The sequence below is a fragment of the Passer montanus genome, unplaced genomic scaffold (assembly GCF_014805655.1).
Source record: "Passer montanus isolate IOZ18808 unplaced genomic scaffold, ASM1480565v1 scaffold38, whole genome shotgun sequence".
Taxonomy (NCBI): domain Eukaryota; kingdom Metazoa; phylum Chordata; class Aves; order Passeriformes; family Passeridae; genus Passer; species Passer montanus.
Window position 1 is genome coordinate 2,795,504 of NW_024368596.1, and position 20,637 is coordinate 2,816,140.

At 38.8% G+C, this 20,637-nt stretch overlaps 1 protein-coding gene across 5 annotated transcripts in view; it reads left to right on the forward strand.

Annotated features, from left to right (window-relative positions):
- Positions 1 to 20,637, forward strand: part of AFF2 (AF4/FMR2 family member 2) — a 359,269-nt gene that overhangs the window by 110,513 nt on the left and 228,119 nt on the right. For all 5 annotated transcript variants that reach the window (XM_039717485.1, XM_039717481.1, XM_039717484.1 and 2 more), the window contains exons 2-3: positions 389 to 509; positions 7,091 to 7,981. In XM_039717485.1, the coding sequence (XP_039573419.1) occupies positions 7,151 to 7,981 (831 nt within the window). In that variant the 5' untranslated portion in view covers positions 389 to 509; positions 7,091 to 7,150. The remainder of the gene's footprint in view (positions 1 to 388; positions 510 to 7,090; positions 7,982 to 20,637) is intronic.

Here is a 20,637-nt window from a genome sequence, read left to right on the forward strand (position 1 = left end):
TTGCTCTCCCTGCACAGACCCATGCTTTGTGGGCACACGTGTGTGCGTTCGTGTGCAGGTGCACGTGTGTTTACAGGCTGCTAGTACAAGGATGTCAGAATGTATTTTATTCTTCTGCATAATGTTCTGTGAATTGATAAGCAATATTTTCAATGTTTCATTAAAACACTTTCCATTTTAGAAGTGTACTGACTGCCCAACTGCCCAATTTTGTGTAGTTTTATGATTCCAGATTTAAATTTGGGAAAATTATTCAGTGACTGTTTTTTTTCAGAATTGTCCTCAAGAATTGCACTGTTTCTGATATTTTGTTGCTATTACTGATAGTAATAAACATGTAACAAAATGATGGAGAAAATAATGTGTTGTCATTTTTGTCTTTCTCCAGTCACTATGAGCAAGACCGGAGTGCACTTAAGCGGAAGGAATGGGAGAGAAGAAACCAGGAAGTCCAGCAAGATGAAGATCTCTTTGCTTCAGGTTTTAACCTCTTTGGGGAACCCTACAAGGTAAATTACATTGTTACATTGTGAATTTTCAGAATGTGTTACACAAATACAAATAAAGCTTCTCACCACCTCTAAGAAATGGAAGTATTGCATCTGCTTTGGTACTTCCACTCTCGAATACACTGATAATCCAAATCAGCATATGGCAGCAGAGCAAACTGGATGTGCTGCCCAGGTTGCATTGGCAGAATCAGGAGTTTTGGTTACAGTCCAGTTCAAGATTTCTTTCTCTTTACACACAGCAAAGTCCTGCAGTAGAAGTATGTGCAGCTGGTATTTCTACAAGTGGTTTGTACCTACAAAGCTTACCATAACTCTTTCATTTTTAGGAAGAAAATATATCTGGGTTTTTAAAACCAATGTCCTCTCTATAAATAATGAGTCCATAATATTTCTTGTGCAATCATAACCATCCAAAGAAGTCTTTTGGGAGACTGAATCTTTGGGGAGCATAACAAGGATATGAAAGGGACTTTTGTTACAAGTCTTATTCTCTCTAAGGAGCTTTGCTGCCTGAGATTTTCATCACCAAGGGATGTCCCCCTTTATGATTTCTGCTGCTTTGATTTTCAGTAAGACATTCCCTAAAGAATTCATCAGAATGTAAATTTCCATATCTCTTTCTCCTCCCAATCAGTGACATCCATTGAAAGGCCACCACTTCATCTTTCCATTTTACATTGTTAGCAGCTGTAAGGGAGGATGAGGGCTCTTTGAAAATCACCCAAAAAGGAGGAGAAAAGACTGCCATTATTATCACATGGTGTCTAATAATTATAGACCATGAAAGTGTGATAGAGGCACTTGACTCCTGGCTGCACTTTGGTTCAGGCTGCCTGAGGAGCAACAGGCCTTTCTTTCTTGGCATGGATTTGCCAGCTGGAAAGCCCCTGGCTCATGTTCAAGACAGTGAAGGTGTCTTGACAAACATTTCAAAAGGTGGTTTTGAAACCCTGAAGTGGAAGATAACCAAAGTACAGAGCATGATATCAGAGCTAAAGTGAAGACGTCTGTCTCGTCTATTTAATTAGCAGCCAACTACTTTACCCTGTAAATATCACCACCAGGATGAGCCCAGTTTGATCCCTCCCTGAAGTGCAGCTGCACTGCACCCCAGGTGACCCTCTGCTTGAGCAGGGATGCCTCTCAGGGGTAAAGATTCCTCCCCTACCCAAGGCTGAGATCCCTTACCTGTGACAGATATTTGGTGGGTGATACCATCCTGAATTAATCCTATGGAACATTACTAGTCCATGTAGCTACCCAATATTATTGTAAATATTGTATGGATAATTCCATCAGACTAATGTAAGTGGTTATTTGGATTTCAGGAGGTAGACCAGTATGCAAAAACACTGCAAAATTTTGTGGCAAGAACTAAAATAATATATCACCAATATCTATTGTATAATAAGAATGACAATATCTGATTTTAGATCTATTTAGTGGGTGTGTATTTGCACCAAGTGTACACAGAGTATGTGGTTTCTTTTCAAAAACTGAATAACTAAAAAGGCAAAAATTATCCTGGTAGTCTTTCTAGGCAAATTTTTTTAAGTTGCTTTTTCACCTACTTGGCAGAGAAGTTTGTAAACTTCATGTGATTAAGCAAAATATAATACAATATGGCCCTAAGAAAGCATTATAATTATAAAATGTGAAAAAGAAAAGTTGAGAGAAAATTGCATGCAAAAGTAAATCAGTTAAATCAGTTAAAGTTAAATCAGTCTTAAATTTGAAAAAACAGGTAGAAGCAAAACTAAATAGGAAAGCTAGGTCTTGCCTTCACTTCACCTAGGGGAAGAAAAGGGACAAAGTGATAAACCACTGTTTCCTTTTTAAGTTCTGCATTGCTAAGACCCAACCACAGTAGAGTTTCCTAGGCACTAATAAAAGCTGAATCTAACTCTTAGTGGATATGTAGTCATTTTTGTCCTTAAGTAAGTGCAAAATTAAATTCAGGAGTTTGTTTGCATTTATTCTAAAATAAAATGAAGAGACCCTGATGTGAGAACAAATATCCTGCACGTGCAGTTTGAATTTCTTCTCTATTTTGAGATGACCAGATGTTTCTGTATTCATGAGACTCAAGGCCTTGAGCACACAAGGAGCTGCACTTGTCTCTTCTGGTCACACTCAGTGGGAGCAGAGTGAGATCAAACACTGCCCAGCAAAGTGCTGTGGCCTGTGATGGGCACAGGCTCCACATCCTCACTGGGCTGGCTCTGCTGCTGAGCATCAGCTCGTGATGCAGCTCTTACACTTCTGAAAGATCTGAGCCTGGGAGCTGACATGGAGACTCCAGTGACAAAGAGAAGGTTGGGAATAGCAGGTTTCAGGAAATAGGAAACATCTCTTTTTCTTTCTTTTATTCCCAGACCTAGTGTCCTTACTTGTTTATCATTCCTTCCTCATTTTCTTCAACAGTATCCAGAGGAGGGACTAGGTAGGGTCAGTGTAGGGCAAACCACCACTGCTGTTTCTGAAGTTTTTTCAGACTGAACAACTGGCAGCTGTTCTAAGACTGCACTAAGAAATTGATATTAAAAGTTGCATTAAAAGAGCAAGGAGCTCAGATTTTCTCATGGAGCCTACTGCCATTGTGTATCATGAGATGTGTGGAGTATCTGCCTTCATCTGTCATCTCTCTGCTCTAGCTGTTACAGCCTCTTTCTTTCCCTCTGTCAAATAAAACGTGGGTGTTCATTATAGTTTTGGACAAATGCGTGTTTCTACATTGATTCTTTGTAGTTTATGTATGTGTGCACTTAGATGAAAAGAGATACTTATTTCTGTGGGTGTATAAAATACATTTTTCCATGCTTGTTAAAAGATAAATGTCTCCTTTTGAAGCTCCACTGTCTCATGTGGGAAAACAACACCTTTGACAATGTGATGACATCCAGCATTATTTTAGGAAGGTCAGGCAGTAAGGGTTGTGTTGCTCTTTAATGCAAGTGGGTTGCAGGTCCTGCCTTCAAACCCTGGTGCAACCTGTTCATGCTGGATTTTGCAGAAGGGATCAGAGAAGGGCCTGCAGTGTAACAGCAACAGACACTTGAAAAAGCAGTGTTGGAGCTTTCCTGAGAGAAGCTGTAATTTTACTACCGAATTGTTGATACCTTTTAATGTTTTGAATTACTCACAGATGAGTATTTTAAAAGAAAACAGTAGGAATATTTTTGTTACTTTTCAAAGGAATTGCCTTAGAAGAGTTCAACTTGAGAAAGAGAACCTAATGGGCAGCATTTCCATTGTGAAGCCTTTGGTGAATATTAAATCATTTATCTTTTTCAGGTAAAACCCCTCCATGCTTTTCAAGCTTAGCATAAAAAAGATCTCAGCTTCTAATCCATGGAGGTTAGTTTAACTATGAGGCATAAGGAAGTGAATGAATTATGAAACCTCAAGTTTCACACAAAATTTCAAAAAACACTTGTAAATGGGGCCTATAAGTTTGAGTGCATTAGTTCTTTTCTTTGTAAAACTATAATACAATAGCTAGCTAGCAAATTAGTCTTCCAGTAGGATTCTATTATAGATAGCTTTTGAAAGAAATAGAAGCAAATGCAGGAAGATGTGCATTTCCGAAATTAACAGAAGCCTAGAATGAGGGGGAATGCTACTAGCCATGAGTCATAAACCAGGCATATAATTTATGCCTTGAAATACTCAAAATGCTGCATTTCCTTGATAGCAACGAAATTGTGATTCAGCATGCTGTTCAAAAAATAAGACATACAGAGGTTTTCTTTAGGAAATCAGCCAATTATCCAGCATATGAAGGTAGAAATTGTCCCCAGTCTGGAAGTAACAAAGAGCAAGCAGAAATTATGACTGGATTTTGTGTTTCTCATGCTGATATCCAGGCTTCTCAAGAATCCTGTGCTTCTTGTGTGAGCTCTGAATTTGTTGTGGAAATAAAGTAAAAACATTATGATTAGTTATGCTTTATGTCTTAAATGCAGATGAAACAGTGCATTACATTCCTGAGCTCATTCAGACTGTGATATGATGCCTAAGTCTGATCTTAGTTGTGTGTGCTCTAATTTTATTTAAATGTAAGACAAATTACCAGTAATAATGTTTTTTTTGCTTTTCAGTCTGGTCCACAGGCCACTGAAGAGACTTCAGTAGCCATTGGATATGAGCTTTAGTGTACCTGAAATACACTAAGGATGTTTAAAATAATTTAATCTCCATGGTTTTCAGTAAATATGTTTTTATTAATGTTCCCTGTAAAAGACTAGGAACAATAATAATAATAATAATAACACCTAACATTTATACAATGTCTTTTATCCCCAGGATCTGCACATTAGGCATAAAATAGAATTAATATCAAGCAAAGTTATATTTATCATCATGTGGCATGTGAAAAAAAATACATTGAGAGAATAAGTACCTCCAACATAAAGTAATTGAAAAGATCTACTTTCAAGTTAAAACATTTTCTCTGTGAGGATCTAGACAAGAGCCATTTAGTGTGCTGGGATGTTGAAGTGTTACAGTTATAATATGTTGTCAGTGCCTTTTTTTTTAAACTTGTGCTTTCTGGAAAGTAAGGTAAATACTCCCTGGAAGTGTAGCTGAACCACAGAGGTGAAGGTTGGTGGTCAGGGGTTTTTTTGGTACTTTGGTTTTGGTACTTTTTTTTTGTTATTTCCCATGTTCTATCCCATAAGGAGTTAAAGTGTTTGGGCAGGGAGGAAACAGAACAAGTATGTAAGTGTTTAGACTTCGAATCATAATTCCTGCTGGGCCCTTAAGCACAATGGAATCTCCTTGTTTTAAATTTGGGGGTTGAGCAGAGAAAGCCTGGTTTTGGCTGCTGCCCAAACAGCTCATTGTGCAACTCAGTTGAAGGAGACTGCTCATATACAAAGAGCTTATTCTTGGCTTAGCTAGAATATAATTTTTGCCACTAAAATGACCAACTTAGGGACTTAGTGAATTAAAGTGATTCGTGGTTCTCCACAACTGGGATCATTAACTGTATCAGTTGGGAGCACTGGCAAAATGTATAGAGATGGGAACAACATTGAACAGTTAATTTTTAAATCACTGCCTCAATGCAGTGCTAATATATGTTACAATCCCTGAGAATGAGCAAAAGGAAATTTGCATTTATTATCTTCTTTTTTTAACATTTTTATGGCATGTTCAGTACTCTGCTCATCCTCTGACTAGTTCAACAGTGTCTAATGTAAGTAGATATTTCAGTAGAAATCCATGCGTGAATTTTTTCATCACTCAAACTTCTCTTTAATACTTGAGGAAAGTGGGATCAGGGACATAGACGGATCCCTCACCAAAGAACTGTGACACTCTCTAACCAAGCACAAGATCCTACTGCTGATTTTCCCTGTCTTAATGGCCTGGTGTTAAGGTGCTATTGGACTGTGGCACTACTTGTTTTATTGAGTGAAAAAACCCCTCCAAACAGAAGTAGAGTTGGCTGTATGACATAACTTTGTCATTTAATTCCAGACTGTAGAACTGAACCATCTGCTTGAACAGGAACTGTAGTTCAGCTTTGTTTTTATCCTTTGAGTCTTGTAAAGCCATGAGCATGGGGAATAAGATGTTTTAGTTCTCTGCTGGTCACTTCAATAGAACAGAAAGGTCAGTAGGAAGGCTGCTGCTTTGCATCCATGTGGGGTGAGTTAGAACAGGAAGAGAGAGGAAATCAGCTGTGTATTAATTATAGCTTCCAGTTTATTTGTCTAACTTTTTACAAGTGAAAGGGAAAAGGAAAAAGAAACTTAATGCTTCAAAAGGAAAAGTATAATAGCAGTGAAACAAATATGAGTCAGTATTTATTTAATAATTACTGGAAATCAAAGAAAAGAAGGATTAAGAAACACAACCAGCCTGCAGACAGCAGAAGAATCCCGATGCTTAAGAATGTGGCAATCATGTCTGTTTATGTTGCATGAGAAAATATTTTTGAATGATCTTTTAGTGGAACCTACCATAGCATGTGGTAGAAGCTTTTTCTTCTCTGGATTCAGATTAGATACTTCAGTTCAAACTCTACTTTCTATGGAAAAGTAATTGAAGTTAAACTGGAGTGAAGAGTTTGGTGCTATTACGACTACCCAGCTTCTATTTATGGCAGGACTGTGGGTCAAGGGGTTGACAGAGCAATAACGTACTTATATCAACTGTGTGATTACAATTCAAATGCTCAGTAGCCAGTAATCGTGCATTCGTGTTTTGCACGATATGAAATGTACAAGCCCAACATCTCTGACATAAACCCAGCTTATTTTGCGCCTAACATCCATAACTGATGCAATTTAAACACTTCTCTGAGAGCATATTTAAGAAAATGGGAAGCAGTAGACAAGTGTTACTGATGCAAGCCTGTTTCAAGAGATTCTTTGAACACAGTTATTGATAGGTTTTTCTTACATAACATATGCAAAATGTAATTGAAATTTAATTAAATGTCAGCATGACACCATTAAACAGCTAACATTTGCCATCTTCTAAGACAACTATTCTGAGCAGTAAATTGTAAATCAGGAATTTACTCACGCTTTTCTTGTCTTTTTTTTTTTTTAAATATATTTTAGACAAATAAAGGCGACGCCCTTGCAAACCGTGTCCAGAACACATTGGGAAATTATGATGAGATGAAGGATCTGTTAACCAACCACTCCAACCAGAGCCACCTTGTAGGAATCCCAAAGAATTCTGTCCCACAGACACCCATTGACAAAAATGAACAGAACTTTTTCCCAGAACCGAGGAACAGGATGATCCCATCTCATCAGATCAGCGGCAATTCATCAACATCAATGCCTCCACCTTCTTCATTGTCATCTAATTCTGCTTTGCTGCACAGCCACCAGAGCAGCAGGAAGTCGAGGACAGACTGGTCACGCAGTGGTCACAACTCCAGTGGGGCCCAGCCAAGCCAATCCAGTGGTCAGCAGAGTCGGACAAAGCACAGCTCTTCTCATGACCAGTCACAGGGCAGGTATGAAGATCTCTACAACTGCCAGAGTGAGCAGCATAAAAGTGGGGGAGCTGAGGAAGCAAATGCTATGGCAACATCTTCACATTCGAGGAGGCACACTCATGCAAAGTCAGCACCTGGAGAACACACTTACAAAGAAAACAGTCATTCGAAGTCACCCACGGAGCTTGAGTTTGTAGGCCATGGTCCTGGATCTCCCCTTCCTTCCACTTCTTTGTTAACTGCAAACAATGGTCTTTCCACTCAGAATTTCCCACCAGGACTGCACTGTAAGAACAGCATGGTCCAGCAAAAGCCTACAGCTTATGTCAGGCCTATGGATGGTCAGGACCAGGTACCCAACGACTCACCTGAACTGAAACCCCCAATAGAGATTGAGAGTGGATATGGAAATCAGTCCTTTGGAGCACTGCTGGAAGGAAAAGTGAACACACCTAGCTCGAAGAACAAAGTACCAAAGCTCAACATTCCTCCTGTTAGTGAGGTAAGTGGTTTAAAATATCTTCTCTCTAGTACTGCTTGAGTATTGCATTCACTAAATATTTTTCTCTGGAAATATGTAGTTGCATTACTGGAATAAACAATACAGTGTATTCCTTTTTCTGGAATGAGCATGACTTTTTTCAGTGGTTTGTTGTGATAGTCCCAGTAGCAATATTTAATGTAGTTTTTAAAGCAGAGTTTGGAATACTAACATTTCTTGTTTATGATTAATATTAAAAGGCTAGATCTCTGTTGGGTGTAATATATGTATACCGGCTATACTGGTTCTGGACAGGGAACTCTAATATCTCAGTTCATCTGCAATTTTCACTCTTGAATTCTCAGTTAGCAGGTAGTTTGATAGACATATTGCTATTTTAAATTCTAAGGAAAAATGGCAGTGTTCAAATTTCAGTGGTACTAAACAGTCCTGCCAGTAAGGAGTTTATTTGCAGAGTTTGCTAAATTCCTTTTTTTCTTTTTATTGGAATTAATATGACTTAAGTTGTGAATAATGCTTATGAAAATGTGTCCCATTGAAGCTTTTATGCATTTTGAAGAGCTCTTAATACTGGGATTCAGTCCCAGTCTCTGCAACCAACAGTTTAAGCTATTGAATTTTGTATTGCTGGTCAGAACAGTAGTCCTGTGAGGAACATTTTCGTTGGTTCATATTCGTGTCCATTCCAAGCAAAAATGTATAATAAGGATATGGATTGAACTATTTATACCCTGTGTATTTTTTCTCTTAGTCTGAGTTTCTCTAAGCCTGTAACCTTTGGAAGGTAGGTGTACAGTGTACATATAAGCAGAATTGCAAGATGGGTTTTTCATAGCTTTCTGTTTTCCCAAAAATATTTCCCTGCTTGGTAATATTTTTATCCTAGGAATGAGGAGCAATGCATTCTTAAACTACTTTATTGCAAAAGGTCAGATTTTTCTATTGGAATAATTGTTTCAAGCCAATAATTTGTTTGACTATTTAAAAACTTGATGTTATTTATTAACATTCCAGGCAGCAACAAAGACTGATGTGTTTTGCAGTAGAGCTTGGAATAATTTTCTGGGAACTGCATCTGAAAACAGTAAAAGGCCTATTTATATCAAGTGGAAGCTGAGGGTTGCTTGCAGATGGTGTTTTATTAGAAAATGTATTTGTTAATAAACGTAGCTTTCTGCAAGATTACTTTACAGATGTTTCTGTTTATTTTTACCTTGGGTTAAAAATCTGCTGGTGTAGATGACTTCAGAGTCTGCTGCGATTTGTCGCTAGCATTGTTTGGCAAGTAAATAATTGCATGCAAAGGAAATAATGATGTTGCAAAAGCAAATACTTTTTTTCGCTCTTGCCATCTATTAATGCTATGAGTCAATAGAAGCACTTTAAATTGCAGAATTAATGCAAAGTATTTTTGGAAATAAATTGTACCTTTTGCAATTTGTGTCAACTACTAAGAATGCATTTTTAATTTCCTTACTTTTTGAGTGAAATCCTGGAACTATGAAATTGACTGAGTTGTTAACAATGTTTTTCGGATGCAGAATTTCACCCACATCCTTCTTGCATAGCTCTAGGAACCTCTGATATGAACTGTTGTTTTTGGAAGGATTCCTAGTTGCAAAGATGAAAAATTGCATTATGAATTTGTTGCTATTTTAGTTTATATCCTGTGTAGTGAAAAGTATAGGTGTATAATTAATTTCATGTTCAGATAAATGGTAAACTCTAGGCAATTTAGAATTGAAAGTAGGTAATAATCTGCAAGTAGTCTGCATTTTGAGAGTGAATAGTAAGTTGAAGAGGGAAAGAAAACCCAAAGCTGTGACAAAATAACTTTCCTTTCTGAGACAGAACAGTGGACAATAGCCAGACTGATGGATCTTTTACAGGCAAATCTCCTCCTGAGTTTGGAGAGTTGGATTTTTTTGCCTGTGTCAGGACTGTGAACTTTGGCCCTCTGTGTTTTTCCACAGATGTGTATCCTGAATTTGATTTACCTTGCGTTCAGCTATAAAACTCCTTCCAATCCAACATTATAGATAACTGGTTTAGTTTAAGCTTAATCAGAACTGACAGTGCACACCTGTGAAACCCATAACCTTTTCAGAATGACTGCAGTGAGTGGCTCTGTTGTAATCTTTATACAATTGATGTGGAGGCTTATGATCCTTTGGTGGTGCTTATCAATTTATGAACCTTCCCAAGCCACCTCAAGCCATAGTGATCTGCTTGAAACAATTTTGTTCCTACTCCATAGGTTTCCATCTTAACACTGTTCCACGTGCTGGTGGTGATCTTCAAGCTAGCAATAGGAGAATAGTTTGGGGGCATTTCTGCATAATTTGCTCTGTGGTTTTCCTCTATATCTGAGTCTATTTTTTCAAGTTCCTGAGTGTATGCAGATAGAATGCACACTGAAAGTTTTTTAGTGATTCTCTCAAAGTTTTGCTTGTTCTTAAGGTGGGGAATTCTGTAAAGAAATAAAATTCCTAGGTGATGGTCCTGCAATAATGGCATCCATTAGGAAAAGAAAAAGACTGTTCTTGCTATCTTACAGAGAGAGAGGGGAATAAGTAACCAAATATTTGAACAAGCAGATTTAAAAGAAGTGCTCAGACTGATGTGGAAATATGGTGTCATTTATCATGGCTTAATGGAATAAGATGTTGAGTGCCCTGGAAACGTTCTGCCATGTGTAAGGAAGTGATCAATTTTATAACATAATTTGTGTCACTTGAGGTGTTGCTCTAAGAATCTCTGCTCATTTTCTGGGCCCAATTCTGCCATCAGAGATGCCCATCCATCTTTCAGCTGCTCTGTGCAGACAGCTTTGTTAATGCCTCGCTGCTGGCGTGTCTCTGCCGGGCAGGGGATCGTGGGTCAGTGATTTCTGAGGTCCTGGAGATTCACAGTGAGTTCACACAGACTCACCAGGTGGGGTCAGGAGGTGGTCAGCAGCTCTTACACACCTGTGGACTAATCCTTGCCTCTGAGTGGGGGCTGCTTGTGATTCCCAGACCTTGGCTCACCCACACAGAGCTAGTTCAGACCTGACTGCACCATGAGTGGCCATTTCTGGTAGAGAAATAGAAGTAGCAGAGCCTCTGTAAACTTTTAGTTATGCCATGGAAGGGTTTCTTTGTGATTTTGTGATGCTATTGATTTCTTTTACATTTTTGCTTGTTTTTTCATATCAGTATTGTTTTCTAAGGGTGAAGGTAAAACGTTTTATGGTTTGGTGCCTTGAGCAAAACCCAGTGTAATCAGTAGTGCCCAGGCCTGGCAGTCCCTGAGGTTCAGAAGCTGTGGAGCTTTCTGCATGTGCCTCAGAGATCTTCATCATAGGGCCATGATGGGAGTTCCTGAGGCACATGCAGAAATCCACCAGATCTCATGACATAGAGATGATAGCAATGGTCTTGGAGCTAAAACTGGGAGAGAAAATGATAGAAAGCCTCAACCTTATTTCCTGTTCTTTTCCTATTAACTCCCATCTCTTTAGTATGTATTTACGTGCATACTTACATTGCAATGTGTATATATTAATTTTGAACTTGCATTTAACACCCGATAAATTGTGGCAAGCCAGGAATATTGCAAAGAGCTTTTGTATTATGCAAAATTCCACCTACTTAAATCCTATGATGGCAGATGATTGTTACTTACCACTCAAAGAGAGCTGCATATTTAAATCCTATGCATTTCTTCAAAAAAGTAGATGTTAGAGACCACAATAACAGCTGATCCTCTCTCTGCTGCTTTAAAATCCAGAATCTTGATACATGTATGTATATTTAAACCTCTAGGAATCAGATGCTTATAAATTATTTCAAATTGACTAACGCAGTAGGTGACAGGCAAAAGAAAGCCTGTTCTTTTCAGATTGGGCTCAAGCACAAATTACTGGGAGCACTGAGTAAAGCAGAGGGTTTTAAGGTCTGTGGAAACATCAGAAGCTGCATTCCTGGAAAACCTTATGCCCAGTTCCCCAGAACAATGCATGGATTTCCAATAATGGTTTAGAGATGGGGAATCAAGAGCAATTGAGATAATTTTTGATTGTCAAGGCAGTTTTTAAATCTCATAGCAGAATTGGCTTCATGTTCCTGCAAAGTAGCAAATGCTCATGTACAAAATTTTCCTGAAAATACAAAGCTAGGAACAAATCCAAAAGGCCTACGACATCTATGTCACTTTCCACTTATGGAATAAAAAATGGAGAACTTCTATTTTCACTTTACTTCTAGGAAAATATTTTGACGGGTTCAGTATACTGCAAAGTGATAAGCTTCTGTTACGTGTTTCAAATCATTCTGTTATCGCTGCATGTATTGATTTGCTTAGTGCTTTCTGAGCTAGCTATAAAAAAGGCTGTTCTCCTTCTGCATTAAAGAGCAAGAAAAATTGACAGGTAGATAACCATATTGATTGAACCTAAATAGTAAATGCAAGAGGCTTATATATAACTTATAAAACTCTCTATAGGAACCAAAGCCAGCATAATACCTTTTTTTTAAAAAATTTATTAGAAAGTAGATGCCTTTAACCAGCCCCACCCCTTTTTGATATACATGCTACTCTAGTTGCCAACTGTAGTACATTACCATAGTTCTGGGCAAATCACTTTTTTCAAATGCCAGCTTTAGCTGTCCCCCAGACTTTGAGCTTGGAAGAAGAATGGGCTGAATCACGCATTAGGATGAAATCCCTTTGCTTGGTTCATATTTCAAAAGTCTGAGGCCAAAAACAAACCCAAAGAGCAGTATTTCTTGCAGTATTAGAGGTTACAGCCATATGTTTTTAATTTGTAAATACTGTGAGAAGTAATGTTCTTATGATACTTCTAAATGAAGACCATATGACACCACTCGACTGAAGACCTCTTATTGTGGCCTTTTGAAGGCTACTGTCCCATGGCCTGGACAATGGCTAGCAAAGCTGGTTTGCAGACATAGCAAGAGGACAGCTTGTCTATTTTAAATCAAACATAAATAAGCATATTTAGGGCCTGATTTTGAACCACTGTGACCAGTGGGAAGTCTGCATTTCAGAACAGAACACTTAAAGTTGCTTGAATAAGTGTGGCTGAAAGAACTGACCGTGTGTGTTTGGTTTGGGAAAAGAAGGGTTAGGTTCCTTCTTTCCCATTGTTCATTTGTTAGTGGTTTTTGTTTTGTAAGCTATTCCTAATTCTGACTTGCTGTGAGGAAGAAAAAAAGTCTGAGTGAAGTTACAGTTAACTCTGGGAAGAGTGAGACCTGTGGTGTCTTGAAGAGTGATTTATTTTTTTTGTAAACCTTTTGAAATTCCCAGTGCCAGAGTAATTGCTTGTCTCATTTGGTGTCTTATGAAATGTCACAAAGTAAAATGACCTCAGAGGCTTTGGGGAGAGCAGTAGAAGAATTTGTTTGGCTTGAGCAAAGATGTGAAGGCATTATTCAAAGGCTGCAGGGGGACTGTAGGGTGTATTCATAGCTTTGACATTAAATTTGGTGTATGACTATGGAACAATCATTTTTTTTAAAAGAAAATATCACAAGCTGCGTAAAACCAGCATTAATTTTTATGTTATCTCAGTGTTGACTGTTAATGTACCTTTTGAATAATAACCAGGAGTTGGTAGAGCTAATTTTTCACCTATCTGGTGTGTGAATGGATAAGGAAGGATGTTCTTGGATCTTTATTAGTAGTCTGCTTAGTTGTCAGCTAACAAGGGCATTCTTTTAGGAACAGCCCAGCAGGTGGAATAAAGGTGGAGCCTTTGCACTATTTTTCAATACTCTTCTGGAACATAACCAGCTTTAATAAAAATACTCTCTCTGAACAGTGAAATAAATAATGCTGATGTAAGAAAAGATGGGAAAATTCCATTTTCGTGTATTGGAATGTTACATGGTGTGTGTTTTCACTCTGGGTTGTGATCCGTCCTTGAGTGAATAGCATGCCTGCTTCTTTCTGAGAACAGGATGGGCAGATATTCAGGTATCAATATTTGGCCTTCTACACTACAATGATTGGCCATTTTAAAACTTTATCACCAGCTATGTTAAATTTTATTTTAACTGATGCAACCTTTAAAGTAACACACAGCTAGTTTGAAAAACCTACCTACATATTCACTGCTCATTCCTGTCATAACGTTCAGATTTTTTTTTTCACAACCCTTATTCTTCGTAGAGAAACTGAGGTTTTAAATAGTGTGAGAACACAGAAGTCATATATTTTTTCAAGTGCAGGCAGGAGAGTGTGCACACATTTCTGCATGGGCAGTGACAGCTGTTGTGAATCATCACTGGGACTGAACCTGGGGCTTCTCTGGACAGCCTTTGCTTCTTGAACAACAGCAGGGACTCTCCCTAGAAGCTATAATTTACTTTCTCCCAGTGCCACTCATTTAGTGAATATGATGAAAACATTGCATCCAACAGACACCTGTTAAATATGTAAAAAGAAGCATAGCGATAATCAGGGGGTGTAAATACAGGAGAAGAAAGTTTTAATCCTGATGCAAACAGTGGTCAAGTAGAAAATTAGACTCTTGTATCTGGTAGGTGTAGATCAGTAAGGAACAACTGGAATGCTCCTTGCAAATGCCAAGACAGCTGAATGGTGCAGAATGTGATTGGGTATTGTAGACAGAGTAGGAAATCAAGCATAAAACACTTCAGATGTTACATGAGCAGTTGAGACAGAAATACAGCTAGTGAAAGGTAAAGGAGGAGGGACAGCACCATATATTAGAAGCTGAATGAAGATTTACAGAGAATATTGCAACAGGTAAAATAAGACCTAGGGGAAGAATCAGAAGAAAAGGTTATTCAGACAACAGAGGTGAGGAGGGCATGGAGGAGGTGGAGCTGTGATGTGAACATGCAGTGAGCTCTGGTTGGGCTCTCAGCAGGAACATGCTGACCATAGGGCAGCACGTGGACAGGGGGTGTAAGCACAGTGCAACTGGGCTCACCATATGGGAAAGAGCCACTGCAGTGCTCAGGTGTGGTCACCTTTCCAATGGAGATCACAAGAACAGAAGTGCTTAACTGCCCTTAAGCTGATCAGACTCCATCTCATGAACAGCTGGATTGATGCTCACTGACCCCTGGTCCCAGGCAGCCTCTCCTGCTCTGTCTCCTGCATTACCACAGGTGTGAGGTGCTTACTCACATGCACACCTCAGTTTTCTGTCCTTTCGTTTGTTGACATGCAGAATTACACTCAGATTTTAAGTTTTTTGCCACAACACAACATGAATCATATGTATAACACACCTTCAAAATGTGAAAGTCAGAGGAGGTCTTATATGAGCATTTCTGGTGTTATGGCCAGAGCCACCCCACTGTGAGCTGTAGTCTCTGCTTCAAGTATGGAAAAGCATTTAGGAGCTGCAAGTGAAAACATCATATGGGAATACTTTAATAAAAAAAACCACAGTGAAAGAAAGTTGAACATATAACTTGGCAATGCTCCATGAACTGCAGATATAGGTTAAAGTTATTTAGTTGGCAGGCAATTGCTGGTGTATTAGCAGTGTTGGGGAAAAAAATCTAATTTCTGTATTTTGGCTTGTGCAGTAAAGAAATTCCTCCCACATAAATATGTTCATTTCACCTTCTGGGAAGTAAAGAAAGGAAACTGTAGCTGCAGTCTGTTATTTAATCTTCCTGAAATTAGCATTTGGTGCTCAGGAAGATTGAAAGATTTAATGCCAATGCCTTCCTCAAAAGAAAGAAATGACACACCACATATGCTTTAGCACTGGTTAGACTGTTAAATGGAATTAATCAAAATCCATGCTAAAATATTTCCATGTGTTAATTAGCAACAGTTTGGAACATTAAAATACATATTGGCTTGGGAATAAATTAGTGAAGAAATATCAGATTGAGTTTGTGGGTTTTTAACTGCAACATAATATACTGTGTGCTTTAGACAGGTAAATGTAAATACATTCCTCTGAAATGCTGTGGCAATGTGCATTTAAAAATTGGGCAATAAACCAATCTAAACCAGGCTTTTGTTATGGCAGAGTTGATACCATGTCCTGTTTTAAAAGAAACATTGGATTGTTCCCTCTTATAATAAAGCAAGAGAAAAACAGTTTAAAAATTCTAAGAGTTTCATCTCAGGCCAAAAGAAGTTTTCAAATCTCTCCTGTGAAAAATCAGTGTGATGTAGCAACTACCAACACCAGGTCTCCTGGTGTGAGCAGAGGAGTTCTGCCTTTCTCTTCCTGCTGGGTGATTGCAAAGTTTGTTTTCCATTCTCTTATACTGAATCTTAAGAGCAGCAGAATAGCATAAATTTAGGCAAGCATGCAAATGTATCAAACAGTATCCATACTATTAAATTAATGCACACAAGGCAGGTAGAGATACTTGTGGTAGCATTATAGATACCAAACTCCTCACTGAGAGTAAGAGGCCATGGTTGGCCCGCAGAGCATCCATTTCTCTTCCTAGAGGGAATGACTGTTCTTTTTAATGAAGAAACCACCTCCAAGAAGTTTCTTGGAGTTGCATTTTAGGTTTGGTCGCCCACAATCTCATTAGTGGGGTTAATTCTATGTACGTTCAGTTCAGGAAAGTTAAAAAAGGTAGGTGTTTATTTTCATTTTTTTGATGGGTGCTGCTCAAGTAGCTATTTGTCCTGTAACATTGAGCTTAAAGAAAAGGTTTGGGGAGCTGAGAGAGGAAGAGGCAAGATAAGTACAGATTCAGTCACTTTCCAGGCTAATGAGGCTGGAAATTTTGCTTGGATTTGCAAAGATCTCTGAGAGAAGTCCGTGGTCATAGGTCTAAGCCTCAATCCCCATTAATACTGCCAATTAATACTGCCAGTCTAAACATGTTTCAGTTGATACATGCTACTTTCCCTTTGCAGATGTCCTCAGAATAATTTCCCATTGTTTTATCCCCCAGATGTGTAAACTCCTTGGGTTATATTTCACTGGAATGCAAGCTGTGATGCTTAAATCCACAAGACAAGCTGGCAATTACTTCTGCTATTTGTAAATACTCAGGCATCCATTTACATCTGCCAGTATTTTAAATATAAACATTGAGATAATTATTTCTTAAATGTGTTAAAACACTAATATATACTTTGTAAACTTAGAAAATCATAAGAATCCTCAGGTGACTTGTGGGAGACAGGATTTGGATTTTATCACTTAGAGTGATAAAATCACTTAGAGTTCATCCTGAATGAAGGCTTCCTTCGCATCTTGGTCAGTAACCTTAACTCAATTTACTCATTTTGATGTCAAGAAACCCTAACTTTCATGTCATCAGAAAACCTGGAACTTCCCCCAAAAATATAATTGGTACTACATATGCTACTTACACTTGAACATGGTTAATTTTGAACCTCTCTTTGCATCCAGGAGTAGCTTTCTTAAGTGCCTTCCTTGTGAAGAAAAACTTCACAGTTTATTTTGCATGGGAATAGAGAGAGATTGTAACATCTTTTCTTCCCGCCAACACATGCAGTTTCACACTGACATGAAATATGGCACAAATTTAGCTAGGGAAATACTAAGAAGGGTACTTTTTATTCCAAACAATTATCCTAGCAACCACATCATTCGTTCCACAATCCCGTGATCACAAAGGTCACCATTTACACGGGTTTATGGCGAGCACCACGCACTGTGGTGTCATGGACCACAAATGGTTTGCAGATCCAAAGTTTGGAAATCAGGGATTTTGAGCTTTGCCAGTATTTCCGAGAGCAAAACTTGACCATTAAAGTTTCCTGAGGTCTGTGGAGTGATAAAAAGCCAATAAGGGGATAAGCATTGCCTGTGCCAATGGTTGATATTTTTTCATTGTTATAAATTACTTCTACCAGATAGAAAATGACTGGGCAGAGTGGAGTGGAGTGGAGGCAGGGCTGCATTCACCAAGTTTCTATATACTGCATGCAAAGAAGTACATTTAAATCTCACTAATTTTTACATACAAGTGCTATTGCTTTTTCCCCTCTGTGTAGTGATAAACTGGTTCTTGACAGTTCCTTGACACATAAAATACCCAATTCACTGTGCTAAAACTAAACAAAATAAACCAGACTGAGAAGCAGACCCTTTTTTGTGGGATGTTGAGGTGATGGTAAAATACAGCCAGTCTAGACCTGTCCTGCCCTTTTGTGATAGTATTGCTGTGGGCAATCCAAATAATTTCATATGAGGACGAAGGCTTTCCGGTTTTGATTAGAAAAGCAAAATTGGGCCATAAATGATCAGTCTGAATTAAACTTATTTAGAACTGAAAGCAAAACTAGGATATAGAGAATTATTGCTCTTCAGAGGAGAAGAAGAATTAAAATTTGCAAATGCTCTTTTCGTAAACATGTTTTATTAAGATGTAACTGCACCTGCATTTCATCAAGAAAATTGTTTGCTGCAGTTTTTAATATACTTTGATATATTGAATATATTTGATTTATTTTGATAATAATGGGGTTTTTCTGCTTTTATTAGAATTCTGCCTGCTCTAAGTTCCTAGTCCCAAGTATCAGATTTTGTGAGAGATGCCCTATTTACTTGTAATTTTCATCCCCTTTTTCAGAGCTGATGCTTTAGCTGTAATGAAGACTTCAGATAAGCAACCAGATTTCAGATGCTAAATGATTTAACTAAATCAGGAATATCATATTACTATTGACTTTGCTTGGTTGCAAGAGCCAGGTGCTAGAAAGAAAAATACTGCCTTTCTGTTAGCATTTTACCTTTTCTGAGGAGCACACTTTGGAAAAGAATCTGAGCTTCCCCAGTTGCTGGTTTTGGTTGATTGAGGTGTGGTCTCTGAATATGTGAAGTAAAGTTATTTAGGTTGAAAGGAAAACAAGAGAAGCTCTGCAGGGATGCCAGTAACACACTCCAGATGCTCTCTGGTGCTCAGGAGAAGTCACACCAGAGCCTCACAGCCCCTTCTGTCTCCTCCTTTTTCCCCAGACACACACCCTGTGTTCTGTGGCACTGACTCTCTCTGCAGGTTGACTTCAAGACACACAGTCTGGCACTGACTCTCTCTGCAGGTTGACTTCTGCTGTGCTGCACTTCATCCTCTGGCCCTGGGAGAGGTAGTGAGTGACCTGGGATAAATTACCTGTCCTGTTAAGAGAGAAAGGGCACCTGACTTCTGTAGCTTCCCTGTAAGGACCATGAACACCTCTATCAGCAGGTGGCAGGAGTGGAGGAGACCCTGCCTTCTCCTCGCCATGGGCTGCACTCTCCAGCTCTTTGGGAAGGGAAAACTTCTCTGAGTGCTACAGGCAGCTTTCAGAGCTAGGCACCTTGAAAGGGAACTGATCCTTACAGCCAAGCATGGAAGATTTTCCATAACAGGTCTTGGATGGGGTTTCAGAAAAGGGTGCTCAGAACAATTCTCCATGTTCTTGGTTGCTCCAATTTTAGTTCCTAGGGCAAGACAGATGGCAGATCATTGAAGGACAGAAGGGAACAGAGGCATGAACAGAGAGAGGGATTTCCCCATTCATTAACCACAAAAGATATGTTTGTTCAAGAACAAATAGCTGTAATAAGACAAGCAGCTCTGATGCTGAAGAAAAGGTGCTTTTTTTGTCAAATATATAGGAAATACTGCTCCCAGATGAGCCATGGTAAGGACTGTCCTTTAAGGAAGCCAAGCTGAGTTGGGATCCTGGCTGTGGGAAGGCCTTGTATTTCACTCGTTTTCCTGTTAGCTAACATGGGGCCCTGCATGGTGGGCAGGGAGGTGATTGTGGGCACCTGTTTCTTCAAAGTACTGGAAGTAAAATTGACTTCTGCACTGTATTAACCTGAGCTTTTGTGGACTTCATAGATGATTATTTTTCTGGCAGTGATTCACCAAATTGCGTTGTGTTTGTGCATATGTACAAATCCAAAATTCTAGATAAGCAGTATGTAGATGAGCACTTAGATCTACATCCACACTTACAGAGGCTGGAAGGGCTTTTCCTGGTACACTGCTGTGTTTTCACAATAGAGCACACATGATAGAAATGGGAAGGAATTGCAGGTTTTGTTGCCTTGTCTCCTATGACATGGAGCTACATGGAGATCCTCACTACATCTGGTTTCTGCTTTTGGCCTTGAACAGACAAATATCAGAGATCCTAACAATTGTCATTTCTGGTCCTTCCACCAAAACTTAGACCCAAGGGAATAAATTTTTAATTTAATGTTTTCTGTTCTGTTCTATGCTAAATTTACTGGCAGTGCTTGTCTGCCTCTTACTGAGTGGAATCATGCAATTATTTCTCAAATTCTTCTTTGTTCTCACAACTACTTTCCTACTTAGTCCCTTCCCAAACAACGCAAGATCCTCTTTGCCCACAATGTTGGTGTCCCATGACTCTTGGGACTTTCTGTTTCCCCTGTTTCCCCCTTATATACCATCAGTTGCAGGTTGCAAATAGCTGTGGTGTTGTGACACCAGCACAACATATACTCTGTTGTCATAGAAAAGTCTGAACGTTTCAAGTCAAGTGCTTTGTACCTGAGAAGCAATCCAATACCTTCTGTTAGGGAGCTTTGAGTGAACAAGCTGCTCTTAAACCCTGAGGTGATTATAATACATGTGTATGAGGTGTTGAGCCAAAGCTTCTGTATTTATGTACATAAGAGAAGGTATTCAGATATGTTCTCCCAC